We start from the raw sequence: 17527 nt of genomic DNA, 5'->3' as shown, positions 1-17527 counted from the left end.
CATTAAATGGGAAATCCATTTTAACTTGCTCGCCATTGTGAGTATTGTGATGAAACTTCGTGCCTCCTGCTCTGTCATGCCCGGGACATGAATCAGCCCCGCATCCAGCTTCTCTGACCATTAGTCACTTAATGGTGGTCTTGGTTTTCAGATAGCAAGAAGGGTGATTACAGTATGATATTTTGAGAGAGACCACATTCACGTAACTTTTATTAGTTATTGACTGCTGTTAATCTCTTACTGTTCCTTGTTAAGCTTTGCCACAGTATGTACGTAGAGGAAAAAGCCACGTGTATACATATATGTAGGGTTCCACACATACTATCCACAGTCTTAGGCATCCACTGAGGGTCTTGGGATGTCTCTCCCGCAGATAAGGGAGGACTACTGTATAGTGTTTTCTGACTTTCTAATAACAGGAGACAATCCCTCATAATCTAGTGTTGTTAATAAAAAATCAGAATACAACAGACCCCCATTTATTTTAAAATGAAATTAGCTAGGCATCATACATACGAATGAAAGATCAGAATGAAATACACGAAGATATTAACAATGATTGTTTTGGGCCACAGAATCAGGCACAAGCTCAGGAGAGAAGCCCTTCTGCATGAGGGGCGGAGGCACCACTGAAAAGGCATCTTTCCTTCTTCATGCAAGCGAGGCCCGGCTCCCACAGGCATGGTCTCCTTGCAGCTGCGACAGCAGAGGAGGGCGCTGGCAGGGCTCTGCGTCCAGGTGTGCCTCTTTTTCTCTCCACGCTCTTTCTGGAGGAAGCAAGCGTGTCTTGAAACCAAGTTAACTCGGCACCAGGTCAGCAGGATTCAATATCTGAGTCCTGTTTACTTGGGTACGTGATACGGAAGATTTATGTTATAAAGACAGACGTGACTGATTTCTTCTGGAGATGCGGGTGGTGAACTTACCTGGAGGACGGCTAGTACCTTCTCCACTGGTCATGCTCATACTGTCTGCTTCCTGCAGTAAACAGACATGAAAACCAAAGTAAGAACACATCTCTCTCAATACACAAACAAGAACGCTGCACATTTCTAAGTATGAACAAAGATGCTGAGCTGTATTTGGAGGACAGAGCTTCATCCTCTTCACAGTTGTGGCCACATGCCATTAAAACTGTGTTCCATAATTATTCCATTAAAGTGGAAGCAATTAATTAAGAGGTTCGTGGAAGGAAACAATGTCGAAGTTGTTCCTCTTCACACCAGCTCCATCCATCTGCGGGATTTCTAGGCATTTACTATTGCTGACGACGTTTGGAAATGGAAATTCACATGCAGATGGCTCACCGTGGACGTTCTGCCAACACAGAGAAGCCCACGTGCAGCTCTTTCTGCGGCTGGCCCAGGCTTCCCTTCTCCAGCCCCAGCGTGGGTGGCCACTGTCTGCCTTTCTGACAGACAGGGAACGTTGGGAAGAGACTCGGGGCGGAACCTCCCTCCTCGTAGTAGAAACAGTGACAGTTTTTCACATTTTAAAAATAACACTTTTCTTCCAGAGTTCCCTGCTCTATCTTCTGGTGTATGACAGTGTGAGCCTTCATTCGCAGTGACTGGGGATGGTCTCCACGACTCTCCTCTGACCCACTCCTGCCGTGGGCAGTCTGGGTCTCTCACACTCCCCCCAAAAGTGTGGGCTCCGGCAGAAGGTGTGAAAGGAGAGGGTTACAGCCAAAATGAGGTTTCCAGACCCTTGTTACCTCTGCCCCCACCCTTGTTATCACAGATGATCACAGGCAGTTTTACAGCAGGCCTCCTACAGAATCACCACAGAGAAGTGACAATCTGGAAAGTCACAGGCAAATTGTAGCTATGGACTGTGGAATTTAACACATCATCTCTTGCCAGCTGGGCTGAGCAACAGCAAGGAAGAGGTTAAAGCCTTCTCACTTGAGCAGCCTTTGTTCTCGGGGCAGCTGCCTGCACTGAGCTCTGAGGCCTTTGAAGTGGACCAGAGAGTTCAGGCTCCCCAGGACCCCGCTACCTGTCCACACACTCAGGCCCCGGAAGCTTGACAACCTTTTGGCAGTGACTGAATACTTTCATGATGAGGCATTTTTAGTGTTTTTACTAATACAAGGAATTTTTACCTATCAATTGCCCTGGAAACAGTGACAACTTTCTACTTGAACTACTTTAATGTCTCCAAGAAATACCAAAAGAGGAGTTCAAGGTAGGCAAAACCCAGGAAGAAATGTGTTGCCCCAAAGTCACTCACGGTAATTACAAGTGAAAAAGTGGATTACTTGGTCTGAAAAGCACATTCCAGTATGTGTATAACATACCCTTTACACGGGAATCTCTGAAATGAGAATACACACAGGCACCCCGATGTCATTTGTGTAACTACGTCCGCATGGAAGGCAGAACGCAAATGAAACGTAGCACCCTCGCTTCTGTTTTGCAAGAACCGCTTAATTTCTCCTGCTCTTATTCCTAAACTCTTAAATCTGGCATTCGGCATTTAACATCTCAATTCTGCCTTTAAGCTGAGAGTCTCCTAGGGCTACTTTCTGGCCCCAAACCGCATGCATCACCAGTCTCTGATTTCTGTGTTACTGTCACGATCTACTCCAATGAAGCAGAAATCTTTGTCAAAGACCTATTTATGAAACTAGGGCACGGCCTTGAAGTGGTGTTAGGCTCCAGCTGCTGAGGTCATTACAGTTTTATTGTTTCTAAGTGACCAGAACAGAAGTGGTAAAACGTGCCTCCCTAGGCCTTGCACCCAGGCTGACAAACATTCCTTCAGGTGCCCAATAGTTCCTGAAATTCTAAGTGGTCCTGTGGGCGGTGAGAAGGGACCCTACACCTGGAGTTCACGCCACGTAGCCCGACCGTCTCCTCCTTTCTGGAGGGCTGCGGGCTCTGCAGAGCCCGGGAGAGCCCACTGAACAGTGACGTAGGAACGAGGCGGCAGAGACAGGTGTGGAGCTGCTCTCCTGGTCTCACGTCCTTCACTCAGCAGGTGCCCGCACTTATCCTGGGCCCACTGCTCACATCTCCTCTGTGCTCCTTTCTGGGTCAGGAAGAGCTACAAATTCACTTTGGTTACTTGACTTTTTATTTGTCTTTGTCAATGACATCCTAAATAAATGGGTATCAGAAATGAAACTTGTGCTAAAGTGGTACTTACAGATGTGCGTACTGGATTTAAAAGCAAATTACTGGGCATGCTACGGAAAGCTTGGCAAAATGCAGAACCTAGGGAGAACCTCTGCCACCCCCACAGCCTTGTGGACCAGCTCAGGGATTCAGGAATCTACAGGAAGCAAGTATTAAAGCAAGACAAGAGGGCACACACACCAGGGGCCTTCATCTGCTGAGTCTGCCTCCTTAGGTCCATCCTGGGACGTGCACAGCACCCTCAGCAGTGGGAACACGGCAAAGATGAAAATGAGGGACTGAGTGTGGGACACGCAGGGTGCAGGGGGCCACAGAGCCCAGGGCGAAGGGAGTCCCAAGGGAGGATGGCATGTTCTGGGTAGAGAAAGGAGTGCCTCCTGGGGAGGCCTGTGGCCACTCACACGTCCAAACCCACAGAGACACAGGCTGCGGAGGCAGCCCTGGTTTGTTTATTAGCGGCTGAGTAACCCTTTTCTGAAATGCTTGGAACCAGAAGTGGTTCAGGTTTCAGATTTTTTTCAGATTTTGGAATATCTGCATTATACTTACCGGGGTTCAGCAACCCTAATCTGAATGTCCGAAATTCCAAAATGCTTCAAGGAGCATTTCCTTTGAGCGTCCTGTTGGTGGGTAAAAATTCTGGACTGTGGAGCATTCTGGATTTCAGACTTGGGATACTCAGTCTGTACATATTTTCTGCTTCCTATCAGTAGCTTATACTATTACAGGCAGAAAGGATTAAGAAACAAGTGCTCCCGGAGATACCGGCGGTGCCTGCCCTGGCTCCTGTCGGGGACAGTCTGCCTTTGCTCCCTTCCTCCCTGCTCCCTGGCCCTTTCTGTCAGCTGTCCTCAGAGCCTCTCTTCTCTGCCAGCTACTGGACGGCCTCCCTCTCCAGCTCAGTCCTGATGGGACGCTGCCTCTGTCTGTCTCCCGCCAGCCCCCCATGTCCTATCACCTCCAAACCTGTGTCCATCTGAGGGCTCTCTCCTCACCCACACAACCAGCCGCTGCATGCCACTTAGAGATCCCTCAGACTCAGCTCAGCCTGCCCCAAGGAGCTGCCACCAGGCAGGACGAGGAAACCATGGTGGCTTCCGGACTTCTGGCAAGACCAGGGGTGACTGGGGGTACCTGTTACTGGCTGGCCGAGGGATCTGCTGCAGAGGCAGAAAGGGTTCCAAGAGTGAGACTTTCCCCTGGCAGGGACCCAGGGCTGACAATGACTAGCTACGGTTCTGCCTATGGAAAGTCATTCTGCTGTTTTAATTTGCATGAGGAGGAGAAATTTCTGGACACTGTTCTCTGCTAACAGAATCAGAAAAAAACCTGTTTCCTGTCAATCCAAGGAAGGGGGTTCTTCTGGTCTACTTCAAAGATGCTCCTGTTGTCTCTGTCATCACACTAAAGAAAGAAAGAAGCCAATGTGCATGGCATGCTTCCTGGCACCTGACCCAGGGCTATGCTCTGGGGGAGCCCTGGGAGAAGCAGATGGCTCTGCTCCCTCCAGGCCACACCTGCAGGCTTTGGTGCTGTTCCTGCTTCACTTCATTCTGCAAGAACAGCGATACTGAGGTAGGACTGACATTGCTTTATGTTTAACAAAACAATTTGACATAAATATTAAGAGAAATGTTAGCATTAATGCCAGGAAAGGAAAAACTTGGTTTTGGAAGAAGCGACCACGATCACCTCCGCCTGGGTGCTGGTGCTGTGGAGGCGCCGTCCCTGCAGCTGGTCAGGTCACACTGATCAAAAGCCAGGGAGCAGCCCAGGGGTCCAGGGATCGCCTAAGGGCAGGCCACTGGGAAGGGGCAGAACCAGGGCTTGAGACAAAGTCAGCCTGTCTGAAGCTACCACAGCGGGCCCCCTCTGGAAGAAAGTGAAAAAAGAAAAGCCTGTGACTCTTACCATTCCCAGAGGAGTCAGTACCAAACAGGTCCCACTCCACCTACCTTCTAAGATCAGGGCAGGCCGGGGCATGTTCTTGATGGTACATCTGTCTGTAAATGACACAGCTCTACCTTTCTCACTCACTCCTAGGAGTTATGACACGGTTCCACCTTCCTTACTGACTCCTAAGAGCTACACTTTACTAATGTCTCACCCACCATTCAATATATAGAATCCAAAGTCACAGAATTCCAGAGCTAGAAAGGAATACTCAAGGTTATCCAGGGCACGTGCCCGATGGAAAGGGTTCAGGGCGTTGCCTGCGGCGACGCGTCCCGTCAGTGGCAGGCCTGATGGCACACTCTCGTTTCCTCCGTGACGTGACGGGCGGGCACACCTGTCTGCAGAACCCGCAGCCTTTGCCCATCCTCCCATCTGGACTGTGGACTCTCCTGACCATCCCCTCCCCACCTTCCTGAGGCCCAGGGGGAAGAAGGGGACAACTCCAAGCCAAAGAGGGTAAGCAGAAGGTCCCCTTTCTTACCACGAGGCTAGGAGTAGGGGACACGACAGCATGCCCTGCCCAGTCAGGGCTGCCCGAAAGAGAGGCTGTGGCTCTTCCCTCCCCCCTAGCCTGCCTTACTGGGTCAGATGGGTTCTGCTGAATCCTCACCTGGAGGGGACATGCCTTTCATGTCATCAAGGTTGGCCTGGCATTTACGGCCAGGCCGGTCATGGATCTCCAGGGCGGGAAGGTGTGGATGGATGAGGCTGGGATGTCTGTTACACCCAGTGGCTTTACTCCACATCAGTCAACCCAGTATTTCCAACATTACTAGACCCTAGATCTAGACCAAGCTGTATGCCATCATCAGCTGGATGTGGACGGTCTGCAGGCCTTGAGCATTTCCACGGGATGTGGTCACTGAGGTCTCACCACCTGCTGCAATCACCTGGGTCAAGCTTCTTGGTTGGGGTGGACTCCAGATTCGCACAGAGCTGCAGGGCCCTCCAGGTCTAGCCCACCTGACCTCGTGACAGCTCTGACTGCCTCCTCTGTCTCCACATCTGTCACAGAGGTGTCTGGCATCAGCTCCCACCCTCTCATCAGGCCTTTACTTAAGTATCACCTTGTCGAGGAGATCTCAGATCCGCTATTTAAAGCAGCAGAGAGAGCGAGGGAGGGATGGAGGGGGAGTGTAAGCTCTACCCACCCATTTGGACCTAAGTGCTCTGCACACGCTCACCTTCCTCTGGGAGCAGCCTCACCATGGCTCGTGTGAGGAAGGCCTTTCACCCCAAAGACTCAGAAGCCCAGACCCTGCACTCTTCCCAAGCAGCCCTAATGTGCACTGCCAGCTGCAGACAGATCCGCCAGGATCTGCCAGGTCAGGGCTGTACGCCCCCAGCCCACGGGGAGCCCCCAGGACAGGCGCTGAGCAATCTACACACACACGACCTCAGGGCTGCAGTTTCTGACCTGAAAGCAGACTCTTAACCAGAGTGGAGAAGCGAACTGGAGAGCCACAGCACATGCATCACACAGGACTGCAGCCCTAGGCCAGAGTCACCGAGGGCAGCGGCAACGGCCCCCAGCACCAGGCTTCAGTCTGAGGCTAGGTAAGTTTACAAAACCCCTCCTGTTGTTTTCAGGTTCCCTGTTCGTGGTTTACTCCAATCAACTGCAGTACCTTCTAAGTTAAAAGCAATCTCAAATATCCTTGCACAAACGGAAGGTCTTCTGCCCAGATCTCAGCTGCACTGCACTGGTATAAATACTCGGATGATTTAGTCAGTGACGAAGTGGAAGTGACCCTTATGTTAAACTGCAGTAGAGACTGTGAGAGGATGGACTGCACATGCTCAGTGGGGGCCATGTAGAAGCTCCAGATGACAGTGAGCACATGACTTGGTGGGGTAGAGTTTCCGCAGGTTAGGCTCATTCAAGGAAACATCTCAAGCACATGTAAACCTAAATTCATGGAGCCCTCTCTCAAGGACGGGCATTTCAAACACAGTGACCACGAATTCTGATCTGCCCTGCACAATCATACAGTGGACTCGCAATGTTTGCTGACTGCACAGACCCAAGAGGAAAGGACACGGTACTCAACAGACGTGCGGCCCTGCAGCCTCCATGCAGACTCCACCCCAGACAGACCCCAAAGGTCAACTGGCTTCACACCGAAGACTTGCTGTGTTTTAGAGAATAATTTGAGCAGCTTGCGAGTCTACACATTTGAGACGTTGTGAAAGTCACAAATACCATAAATTAAAGGTAGATTTGGCTTTTAAGGCATTAAATGATAAATATTAGGTAATTTCAAAGTTTATGAAGTTTGGCTCTCAAAACTATAAGGAATTTGAGCTCAAATCCTGATGTGAAGCTCTCGATGTATTTAAATTCAGCATAATACACGCATTAAAACAGTATCTGTACAACATATGTAAAAAACACAGGGTTGGGGCTATTTTCTTTTCTTTTTTTTTTTTTTTTTGAGACGGAGTCTTGCTCTGTCGCCCAGGCTGGAGTGCAGTGGCCAGATCTCAGCTCACTGCAAGCTCCGCCTCCTGGGTTTACGCCATTCTCCTGCCTCAGCCTCCGGAGTAGCTGGGACTACAGGCGCCCGCCACCTCGCCCGGCTAGTTTTTTGTATTTTTAGTAGAGACGGGGTTTCACCGTGTTAGCCAGGATGGTCTCGATCTCCTGACCTCGTGATCCTCCCGTCTCGGCCTCCCACAGTGCTGGGATTATAGGCTTGAGCCACTGCGCCCGGCCGGGTTGGGGCTATTTTCTACCTCACACTGTAATCCAAGTCACGGAAAATATCAGAATGCTATCACCTGAACACAGCTATGGTGAAACACTATAACCTGCCCTTTTTTCATGAGAACAATGGATCTTCCACATGTAAACTTTACAAGTGCCTTCTAGCGAGCAAATTACAAAAACTGGATCTTGAGCAGAATGAACTGATAGAAAATGAATAAAGGGGCCAGAAGCACACAGGGCTAGCATCAAGCATGGAAATTATTTGTTTTTATTTCACTAAATGATAAAACTAGATGCATCGGTATACTCATCTCTTTATTTACTGGAACTATACAACCTCTTTCTGAAAGAAAGGCAGGCAGTTATCAGCAAAAGCACAAGGTGAGAGGCAGTGCCATGCAGGTGGCCCAGCAGTGACCGCTGGCCTTCTTACCTGGTCCCTGGTCTCTCCACGGCTGCCCCTGACTGGAACGGCTATACCCAGAGCCCGTCCTGTGGTAGCTGGAGCCCTGTCTTCCCCACCTCCCTGCGGGAACACATGGTCAGAGGATTAGCAAGTTGTCAAATGTCTTAACCCAAATGACACATCATGTAAAGGTGGCAAGGCAGCACCAGGTTGGCAGTTTGCCTGTACTTAAATCAGAGGGAGGGTCATGAAAAAACGCAAATTTAAAGGCTGCATCCCCAGAGAACCCGGCTCAGGAGTGGAGTCACAGATCTGCATGTTAAACCCTACCCCAGGGGAATCAGGTATTGGTGGTGAGAGGTCAGACTCTGCAAACAAAGACTCGAGCAGCCCAACCACTCCTCTTCCCTGGGGCCCCCTGGACCCACGCAGGCCACGGCACCCATGACCAAGCCCATCCCTCCGGGGCCCTGGGTGAGGCATGAAGCAGCACTTCTGGGACTTGTGAGTTTCTCCCCATTCTCCATAAACTTCATTCACACACACTTTTCACACTTTAAAATTTCCGTAACTTCCCAGTCCATAACACCTTGTCCTGTTTGTCTCTACCAGAAGGCCTGATTAAATACAAACTCATGTGATTTTTTAAAGGAATCATGATAGTCCATGGCGCTCCACAAAGAAGGCCCAGGCCACTCAGCCCTGCCATGGGTACCGTCCCTGCTCCACAGGTGCACTGCAAGCATCTGTGAGGTGGGCCACACTGTCACCAGGACTCCCAGTGCATGACCACACATGCAGCGTGCAGGCCACAGGCCGCCTGGGGCTTTAACTATGAGTGAAGGATGGCCTTGCAGGATGTGCCTCCGCCAGGCTGGTCCTCCCTGGACATGCTGCAGTGTCCACGCGGGCATGGCTTTGTGCTGGCACATGCTGCCAGGCTCCCTTCAGGACACACATGTCTGTTAACAGACACACAAATCTGTTAGTTCAGGACCTGTATCCTGAACTAACAGATTTCTGATCATATCACCTCAAAAAACTTCAAAAGCTCCCCAGTGTGAGGTGGGTAGAAAAGTCATGACTTGCCTGGCATTCGACAGCCTCTGTGGTCTCTGAGGCCAACTTAACTTCCCCAGTGTCCTCCCACTGTGGTACCTTACCCCAGTCTAGCTACTGAAAGTCCCCCAAGATCCACCTTCCTGCCGGGATGTCATCCCTTTGTGACTGCTGCCCTTGTCTCTGAGCTACTGGTCTGCAGGACTGGTGACATGCCCCTCACATCTGGCCAGGGTCAGCCCGTGTGTGCTCATCTTACACGCGTGGTCTCCAGCTCACCTCCAGCATGGGCACTCGTGACCACACACGGAGAACAACAGGTGACTCCAAGCTCGGAGCAGTTGTGAGCTCACGGCTGTAGGTGTGGGTCCAGAGGCCAACACACCAGGAGTAGGTTGGCGTTGCAGTGGCCTGGCTGCGCGGCCCACGTAAGCAGACAATGGCAGTCAGGACTGCAGAGCCCCACGACGTCCCTACAGCCCTTCCCCAACAGAGGAGGGGTAAGCTCGGCATTACCCGAGAACACGGGGCTGGGGCCAAGCGGTGGAGGCTCCAGCCTAACGTCTGCAACTAAGAACCAACCTTGGTTTTGGGTGAGCCACGTGGGGAATAAGGTTCTTCAGCAAAATGAGGCACTGAACCATATAACCTTAAGTTGGATTTGTGAAGAAAATTACTTTGAGAACAAAAAAGGGAACAGTTTCCAAATCACAAAATGATCTTACTAATCTATCACAGCTCTTGAAATGTAGTTCACCACATTAATGGAATAATACAACAGGAAAATGTAGTCTGCCTCATTAACTTGGAATAATACGACAGGACACTGATTTCTGCCCATTTGTAGGCAAACTCCATTAGAAAGGAGTCAAAATTTAGTTTCTATACAAATTACAAGTAACTGTACCACTGCATTAAACTAACAGGTTATCTTTAGTGCTCAAAATAAACTTGTCATGCAGGACCTCATGGCCTCTGAAATGAAAGGGGAGTTTGGCCTGACAGCCGCCATGCCTGCTGCCACCTAAGCGGCAGCGTCCAGCACCCACAGGTCTCTCAGCGCCTTGTCATGGTTTTGCTGACAACCTCAGTTTGGAGAGGGGAGGGAATCCGGCAGGACTGCGTGTGCAGTGCAGACTTTTTTTTTTTTTTTGTAAAGACAGGGTCTCGCTATGTTTCTCAGGCCTGTGTCAAACTCCTGGGCTTAAATGATTCTCCCACCTCGGCCTCCCAAAGTGCTCAGATTACAGGTATGTGCCCAGCCACGGCGCACACCTCTGAGGACCTGTCAGCCAGGTAAGGAAACAGGCAATGTGAGAGAACATCACATATTTATTTTGCAATAAATCAACTTTGTTTTGGGGTCCCAATCTCTGTCTATCTATAGTTGGTGGCTGAAAGTCAAAAGACAGAGAAAAGGATTGGGAACAGTAGAAAAAGCAGCAATTCCCTCTCATGGTTGGACATGGCTCCACACACGCTGGCTGCTCTCCCTTCGTGGGGTGCTACACACGACACCTGGTGGGATCTGGGCGCACCTGAGGTAGCTCACAAAACCTCTGAGAATGGTATTTGCAAGGCTGACACCAAGTAGTTCTCCTAGAGTCTGAGTGGATAAGAATCTGGGCTGAGTTCTCTTATTCCATCGAGAAAAATAATGGGACTGCAGTAGTCACAGGTGTAAACATGAACTGAAGGAGGGCATGAAAGAATAATTAAAAAGTCTTATTAACAAAATAAGCTAATAAGATGTCTAACTTCACTGGCAGACAAAGCAGCATTCAATCAATGAGATACATTTTTCGTCTACCAAATTGTTTTTTACAAACCATCAGAACACGAGGTCAAGAGATCGAGACCATCCTGGCCAACATGGTGAAACCCTGTTTCTACTAAAAATACAAAAATTAGCCAGGTGTGGTGGCAGGCGCCTGTAGTCCCAGCTACTCGGGAGGCTGAGGCAAGATAATCGCTTGAACCCGGGAGGTGGAGGTTGCAGTGAGCCAGGATCAAGCCACTGCACTCCAGCCTGGGCAACAAGAGCAAAACTCCATCTCAAAAAAAACAAAACAAAAAAAAACCCCCAGACTTTTAGAAGTGTCAAGGGTGCCCTGAAACGGAAACTCTTGCTCACTGCTTGAGAAGGTATTCAGTGATCATTTTACCTAAAATTGATTAAATTTCAATCTATGATCCCACAGATGATGATACTCTGTTTTAAGAAAATAATAATAATACACATAAAAGCATTAGGAGTAATGAGAAAAAAATGGAAATATCCTCAGAGCTCCAAACAGGGAACAAACTATCTAGCAGTGGAAGATTCTGGGACCATTGTTTAAGAAGAATGGCGTTAACGCCCTAAATTAAGTGTAAATGGGAAAGCAGGATGCACACTGCATGGAATGTACTCACAACAAGATCCAAACATGGAAAACCTCGGCAGAAGCCCACGCTTGTTATCTTTATGTGACAGAATTAAAGGCCATGGATATTTCCTTTTTAATTACTTTCTTTATACTCATTTTTTATAATATAGTTTTATTGTAAGAAAAAATAAACCTAAACTCTTGTCAAATAAACAAACATTACCTAAGCAGCCCTTCTACTTTGGGGAACCCCAGAAAGGAGGTTACACACGCAGAGAAAGAGTTCTTAATTATTTAACTAATGAGTGAAGCCTTCCTGAGAAATTTTCCAAATGGGACCAGAATTCAAACCACTGGGTAGAGATCTATCATTTTAATTCTTCTTTTTTCTTTTTTGAGACGAGTCTCGCTCTGTCGCCCAGGCTGGAGTGCAGTGGTGTGATCTCCACTAATTGCAACCTCCACCTCCCAGGTTCAAGTGATCCTCCTGCTTCAGCCTCCCAAGTAGCTGGGACTACAGGCGCCCACCAACATGCCTGGGTAATTTTTGTATCTTTAGTAGAGACGGGGCTTCATCATGTTGGCCAGGCTGGTCTGGAACTCCTGACCTCAGGTGATCCGCCTGCCTTGGCCTCCCAAAGTGCTGAGATTACAGGCATAAGCCACCACACCCGGCCCCATCATTTAAATTCTATTCTGTTCATCCAATTGTATCAGCCTCTTCTTAGAATCATTTATCAACAAAACTCAGGAAGCAGTTAGGGTCTACGTCTGTGGGGCTTCTTGAGGCACTTGGCCCTCTCCCACCTGCATGGTGTGAGCCCCAGTGGGCTCGGCCGGTGATGCGTCTGTTCTCCTTCATGCAGGCCTTGCAGACCACTGCCTTCAGGTTGTGGAATTTGGTGAGCCGAGATCTCTGCAAACAGACCAGATGCAAATGAGATGTGAGGGGCCAGACGTGGCTGGAAGGAAGCTTATGGGACACCCTCCCATGCCGCTCCCAAGGCTAGGCAGCAATGGTGGCTGCACCCTCCTCCCAGGCACAAACCGCAGCACCGTTCTCCTTCAGCATGGCCACATCCCAAGCTGCACCCTCCTCCCAGGCACAAACTGCAGCACAGTCCTCCTTCCGCATGGCCACATCCCAAGCGGTTCTTCGAGAACATACTCTCCCAAATCCCCCAGAAAAATAACACCAAGGAGCTTGTGTAGGTTAAACAATCATTTCTAAAAAAGAATCTTCAAGTCCTATTACGACCAATTAGGTGATTACCACACAATCTTACCTTAAAAATGTTTGGATTTAATGTATCTTAATCTTTCAATTCTTAATTATAAGAACATTCAGCAGAAATGCCAAGGTCAGAAAACAAAATCAAAAACAAAACAACATCAGCAGATCAAGAAACGGAACATGGAACATTCAACCTTTCCTTCAAGCTTCCTGTTTTATTACTATTATTCTATCCTGTACTTTTTTTTCCAAACTAGAACCTATAATCACTTGGAACTTGGTCAAGAGATTGGATAAAGAAAGGAAAAGATCCTTGATGGATGACTTATAGGCTGTGGTCCAATAAGTCTACTTTAGCTTTCATTTCTATAGCCTACTTTCCAATACTTACTGGCTTATTAGAAGCATATTTCTCCTCTTATTCTGCTTTTGCTCTCTACAAAATTCAGGCTGCTTCTAAGTTCTAAATACTTGCAGTCCTATGCCACTCTGGAATCCGTGTGTGTGTGTATGTGAGGAACAGTGATGGCAACACATTACCAAATGTGTTCTCTCTGCTGTGAAAGCTTGGAGTGCTTTATCGTGACAGACCGGTAGACCGGTACGCTCTCTCACGGATCACACCGCTTTTTGCATCCCTGCGGGTACTAAAACACATTCCAAATGAGCTTGGCTTGAGGCCTTATTTGGAAATCTTCCAGGAGTCATGTAGCGATTGTATTTATAAAGCTGGACAGCAGCCAGCGTCCCCAACTAAACTGGCAGTCTCTGGGGAGTATTTTCAAGTAATAAACCATAACTATACCTATCAGATTAGTCTGATATCTGTGGGGACACTTTCGCAGGGAGTACTTGTTCCTCATTAAAAAACGGGGAGAGGGGCTGGTCATGGTGGCTCATGCCTGTAATCCCAGCACTTTGGGAGGCTGAGGCAGGTGGATCACTTTGAGCCCACAAGTTCAACATCAGCCTGGGCAACATGGAAAAACCTCATCTCTACAGAAAATACAAAAATTAGCCGGGCATGGTGACGCACACCTGCGGTCCCGGCTACTCAGAGGGCTGAGGAGGGAGGATCACTTGAGCCCAGGAGGTGGAAATTTGCAGTCAGTGGAGATTGCACCACTGCACTCCAGGCTGAGCAACAGAGCAAGACCCTGTCTCAAAAAAAAAAAGTATGTGTATTACATATATGTGTACACATATGTGTGTGTGAGAAATGCAGAGAGGAGTAAAAAGCACTTCAAAAATTAAAAATGTGTCAGACTGGTGTGATGCTGCTCGCCCTACCTAAGCATAAGTTTGGGAGTCCTGAACCCTATTTAAGAATTCTGGAAGAAGCTACAGGTTGAGCACTCCTAATCTGAAAATCCAAAATCTAAAACTGCTACAAGCGGAAAATTCCACACCTGATCTCATGTGATGGATGCAGTGAAAACACTGTTCCATGCATGTCATTAACAGTATTGTATAAAATTACCTTCGGGCTATTGTATAAGGTGTATATGAGACATACATGAATTCTGCGTTTAAAGCTGGGTCTCAGACCCAAGACATCTCATTATGTAGGTACAGCTGACCCTTGAACAACACGGGTTTGAACTGCATAGATCACTTACACGCCCATTTTCTTCTGCCTCTGCCACACCTGAGGCAGCAAGACCCACCCCCTTCCTCCTTCCCCTCAGCCCACTCAACGTGATGATGATCACCTCCATTTAATGGACAGTAAATATAGTTCTCTCTTATGATTTTCTTAATCACATTTTCTTTTCTCTAGCTCACTTACTTTATTGTAAGAATACAGTATATAATACATATATAATACAAATGATGCGTTAGTTGACTGCTTGTGTTATTGGTTAAGGCTTCTGGTCAACAGTAGGCTCTTTGTAGTAACATTTTGGGGGAGTGAAAAATTATATGCAGGTTTTCCGCTGCAGAACGATTTGGAACCCTTAACCCTTGCACTGTTCAAGGATCAACTGTATATGCAAACATTCCGAAATTCCAAAAACATTCGAAATCTAAAACACTCTGGTCCTAAGTATTTCAGATAAGGGCTATTCAACCTGTATGAGTTATGTTGACACTGAAGCCGAATGCTTCAAATCATGTGTTCCTGGTTTAATGGAATAATGGAATCTTTTATTTGGAAAGCATTAATTTGAAAAATGCAACAGCCAACTTCATGTTTTTTGTGTAGCCTGGAACTACAGGGATGTTTCTGGTGAAAGGTAGGTGTCTGTGAACTCACATTTTGTTCTAAAAGCACCTCCACAGCATAACCCTTTTCAGACTGCAAGTACTTCTGATGAAAAAGCTTCCCATCAAATATATTCCAGGGCATGAAATCACTCATCTTCCAGGGGAAGCCACACGCGCTGTTGACTAAAACCAGAGTGGTGAGGCCGCGGACGAGAAGGGAGCCCAGCTGCACTGCTCTGGGGTTGATGTAATCAGGCTGTGGAGACCAGAACACACACCAAAAATGTAAGGCAGGAGTCACATACACAGGAAACAGATCTCAGCACTGCACAGTTACTCTGCTCCAAACGGACGTTCGCTCAGAATGGACAGCGTCACCATGGCTGCGTCCTCAAAGCTGAGCTTCACCAGCTCTACTGATGACAGAGGCCTTGGAATCAAGCTCAGCTGATGGAAACGAGGGCGCCTCTTCAGTAAGTGTCCCCATCCATCCTCCCATCCGTCTGAACCTCGGCCACTGACTCAGGCCTGCACCACACACACAGGCGTGAGCACAGTCCTGCCTCCCAGGAACCTCTGGGCTGAGAACAGACATGGTGAAAACTGTGGTCCACTAGGAGAAAGCTCACATGATCACTCACTTCTGGGTGCATTCTTTCCTGAACAACTTTCTTCAAAGGCAAAGGGACAGACAGGGAAGCCAAGAGAGTATCATTTTAGACACTATTAAATTTATTGTATTTAAAAATCATAATTGTAATGATGAGTATTTGTTACGAAAGATCTAACTTTAAATGAATACTTACAATTTAAGAATAAAACGGCTTACATATCTCACCAGGTTGGTAGGCTGATAATCTTTGCAAATTAAGATCATACCCATATGAAATATTTCTTTTCACTGTCAAATTTACCTTGATGTCCAACATTCTGACTGTTCTCAAACAGGGAAGCCATCCTAAGATGCCGCAGAGGGTTCTGCATTTAGCAAGAACGCTGCATGAGACACTCTCTGCCTCCTGGCTGACACTGGCCCCAGGGGAAGTGACACTGATATCTAGCCAGTGTCCACATGAATCCATAAATGAGGTAAGTGCAACTGAATCCGTCATCGTCCGGCTTATCTATGCAGCTCAAATTATCCAAGAGGTATTTTAAATAAAACTGAAATAAATTAGGAGAAAAGTAACAGATATTTTAGCCCCTTTAGAAGTTAAGGCTTCACTTACTAAAATAAAAGCAGCTTGCTAACCATTGTAAGAAATTTATTATGAACTGAGATTATCTGAGAGTTAATCTAAGGTTTAATCACAATGATTTTGGTTGCATAGTACTGCTTTATCCTCAAATAGTGCTGCACGACACCTTGTGTTGTACAAAATTATCCAAAACAAGACTTGTTTTTAAAAACAGTAATCATTATACAAGTACACAGGGCTGAGCAGATGCTGACTAACAGGACGTGTTAGTGAGAAGTGCATTTCCTACAGAAGCCTGAAGGTGACTGCCAGTATTGTTTTCGCATCCATTCTATGCTTTTTCTTATTCACTGTTACTTACAATGGTTTTCAAATGTTAAATCAACCTTGCATTCTAAAAATAAACCCAACTTGGTCATCATGTATTATTGGTTTTATATATTGCTGGATTTGATTTGTTAATATTTTGTCTGGAAGCTTTGAATTTATTTTCATGAAACAAAACGGCCTAAATTTTTATTTCTTGTGACGTCTTTGTTAGATTTTTGCATCAGGATTTGGCTGGACTTAGAGAAACAGTTAGAAAGCCTTCCTTTTTCTGCTGTCTGGAAGAATGGGCGCAGCACAGCTGCTGGTTCCTCCTTCGGGGTCTGGAAAAACTCACAGGGAAGCTCTCTGATCCTGAGGCTTCCTTGTGGGCAGAGTTTTCATCTCAGATTCAATGTCTTCAGCAGACATGGAACCGTTCAAGTTTTCTATTTCTTCTTACTTCAGTCTTATTAGGTTATATTTTTCAAGGAATGTGTTCATTTTACCTGAACTTTTTTTACACGTTTACTCTTCGTGGCACACATTTTACCTGAAGTTTCCAATGCATTGGTATAAATGTTCCCTCATCTCTTTAGTCTGCATTATCTATGTATACAGATGTCCCTTTTTCAGGCCGTATACTGGCAATTTGTGCTTTCTCCTTTTTTGATCAATTTCATAACAGGTTTATCAGTTTTATATCTTTTCAAATTAACTTAGCAAAAAAGACTTTATGTTTTTAGAGCAGTTTTAGTTCACAGCAAAACTGAGAGGAAGGTACAGAGATTTCCCACATACCCTCTGCTTCTCTATAGACCAATGCCTCCCCCCGCCAGTCCCTGGAGGACACATTTGCTACAATCGATGAACCCACACTGACACGTCCCTCAAGTCCACAGCTGACACAAGGGTTCACTCTTGGTGGTGCACATTC

General features: G+C 47.3%; 1 protein-coding gene across 6 annotated transcripts in view; it reads right to left on the bottom strand.

The window, feature by feature from the left end:
• Positions 1–463: 463 nt before the first annotated feature.
• The window catches only part of FAM120B (family with sequence similarity 120 member B), a 92667-nt gene continuing 75603 nt past the window's right edge, over positions 464–17527 (bottom strand). For 3 of the 6 annotated variants that reach the window (XM_038001241.2, XM_038001242.2, XM_008007902.3), the window contains 5 exons: positions 15135–15341; positions 12451–12559; positions 8243–8335; positions 927–978; positions 464–767 (listed from right to left, as the gene is read on the bottom strand). In XM_038001241.2, the coding sequence (XP_037857169.1) occupies positions 938–978; positions 8243–8335; positions 12451–12559; positions 15135–15341 (450 nt within the window). In that variant the 3' untranslated portion in view covers positions 464–767; positions 927–937. The remainder of the gene's footprint in view (positions 768–926; positions 979–8242; positions 8336–12450; positions 12560–15134; positions 15342–17527) is intronic. The other 3 variants (XM_038001246.2, XM_073022241.1, XM_038001245.2) reach the window with 2 other exon arrangements.

This window comes from Chlorocebus sabaeus, chromosome 13 (assembly GCF_047675955.1).
Source record: "Chlorocebus sabaeus isolate Y175 chromosome 13, mChlSab1.0.hap1, whole genome shotgun sequence".
Lineage (NCBI taxonomy): Eukaryota > Metazoa > Chordata > Mammalia > Primates > Cercopithecidae > Chlorocebus > Chlorocebus sabaeus.
The sequence above is the reverse complement of the archived record's forward strand: the minus strand, read 5'-3'. Positions and strand labels throughout refer to the sequence as shown.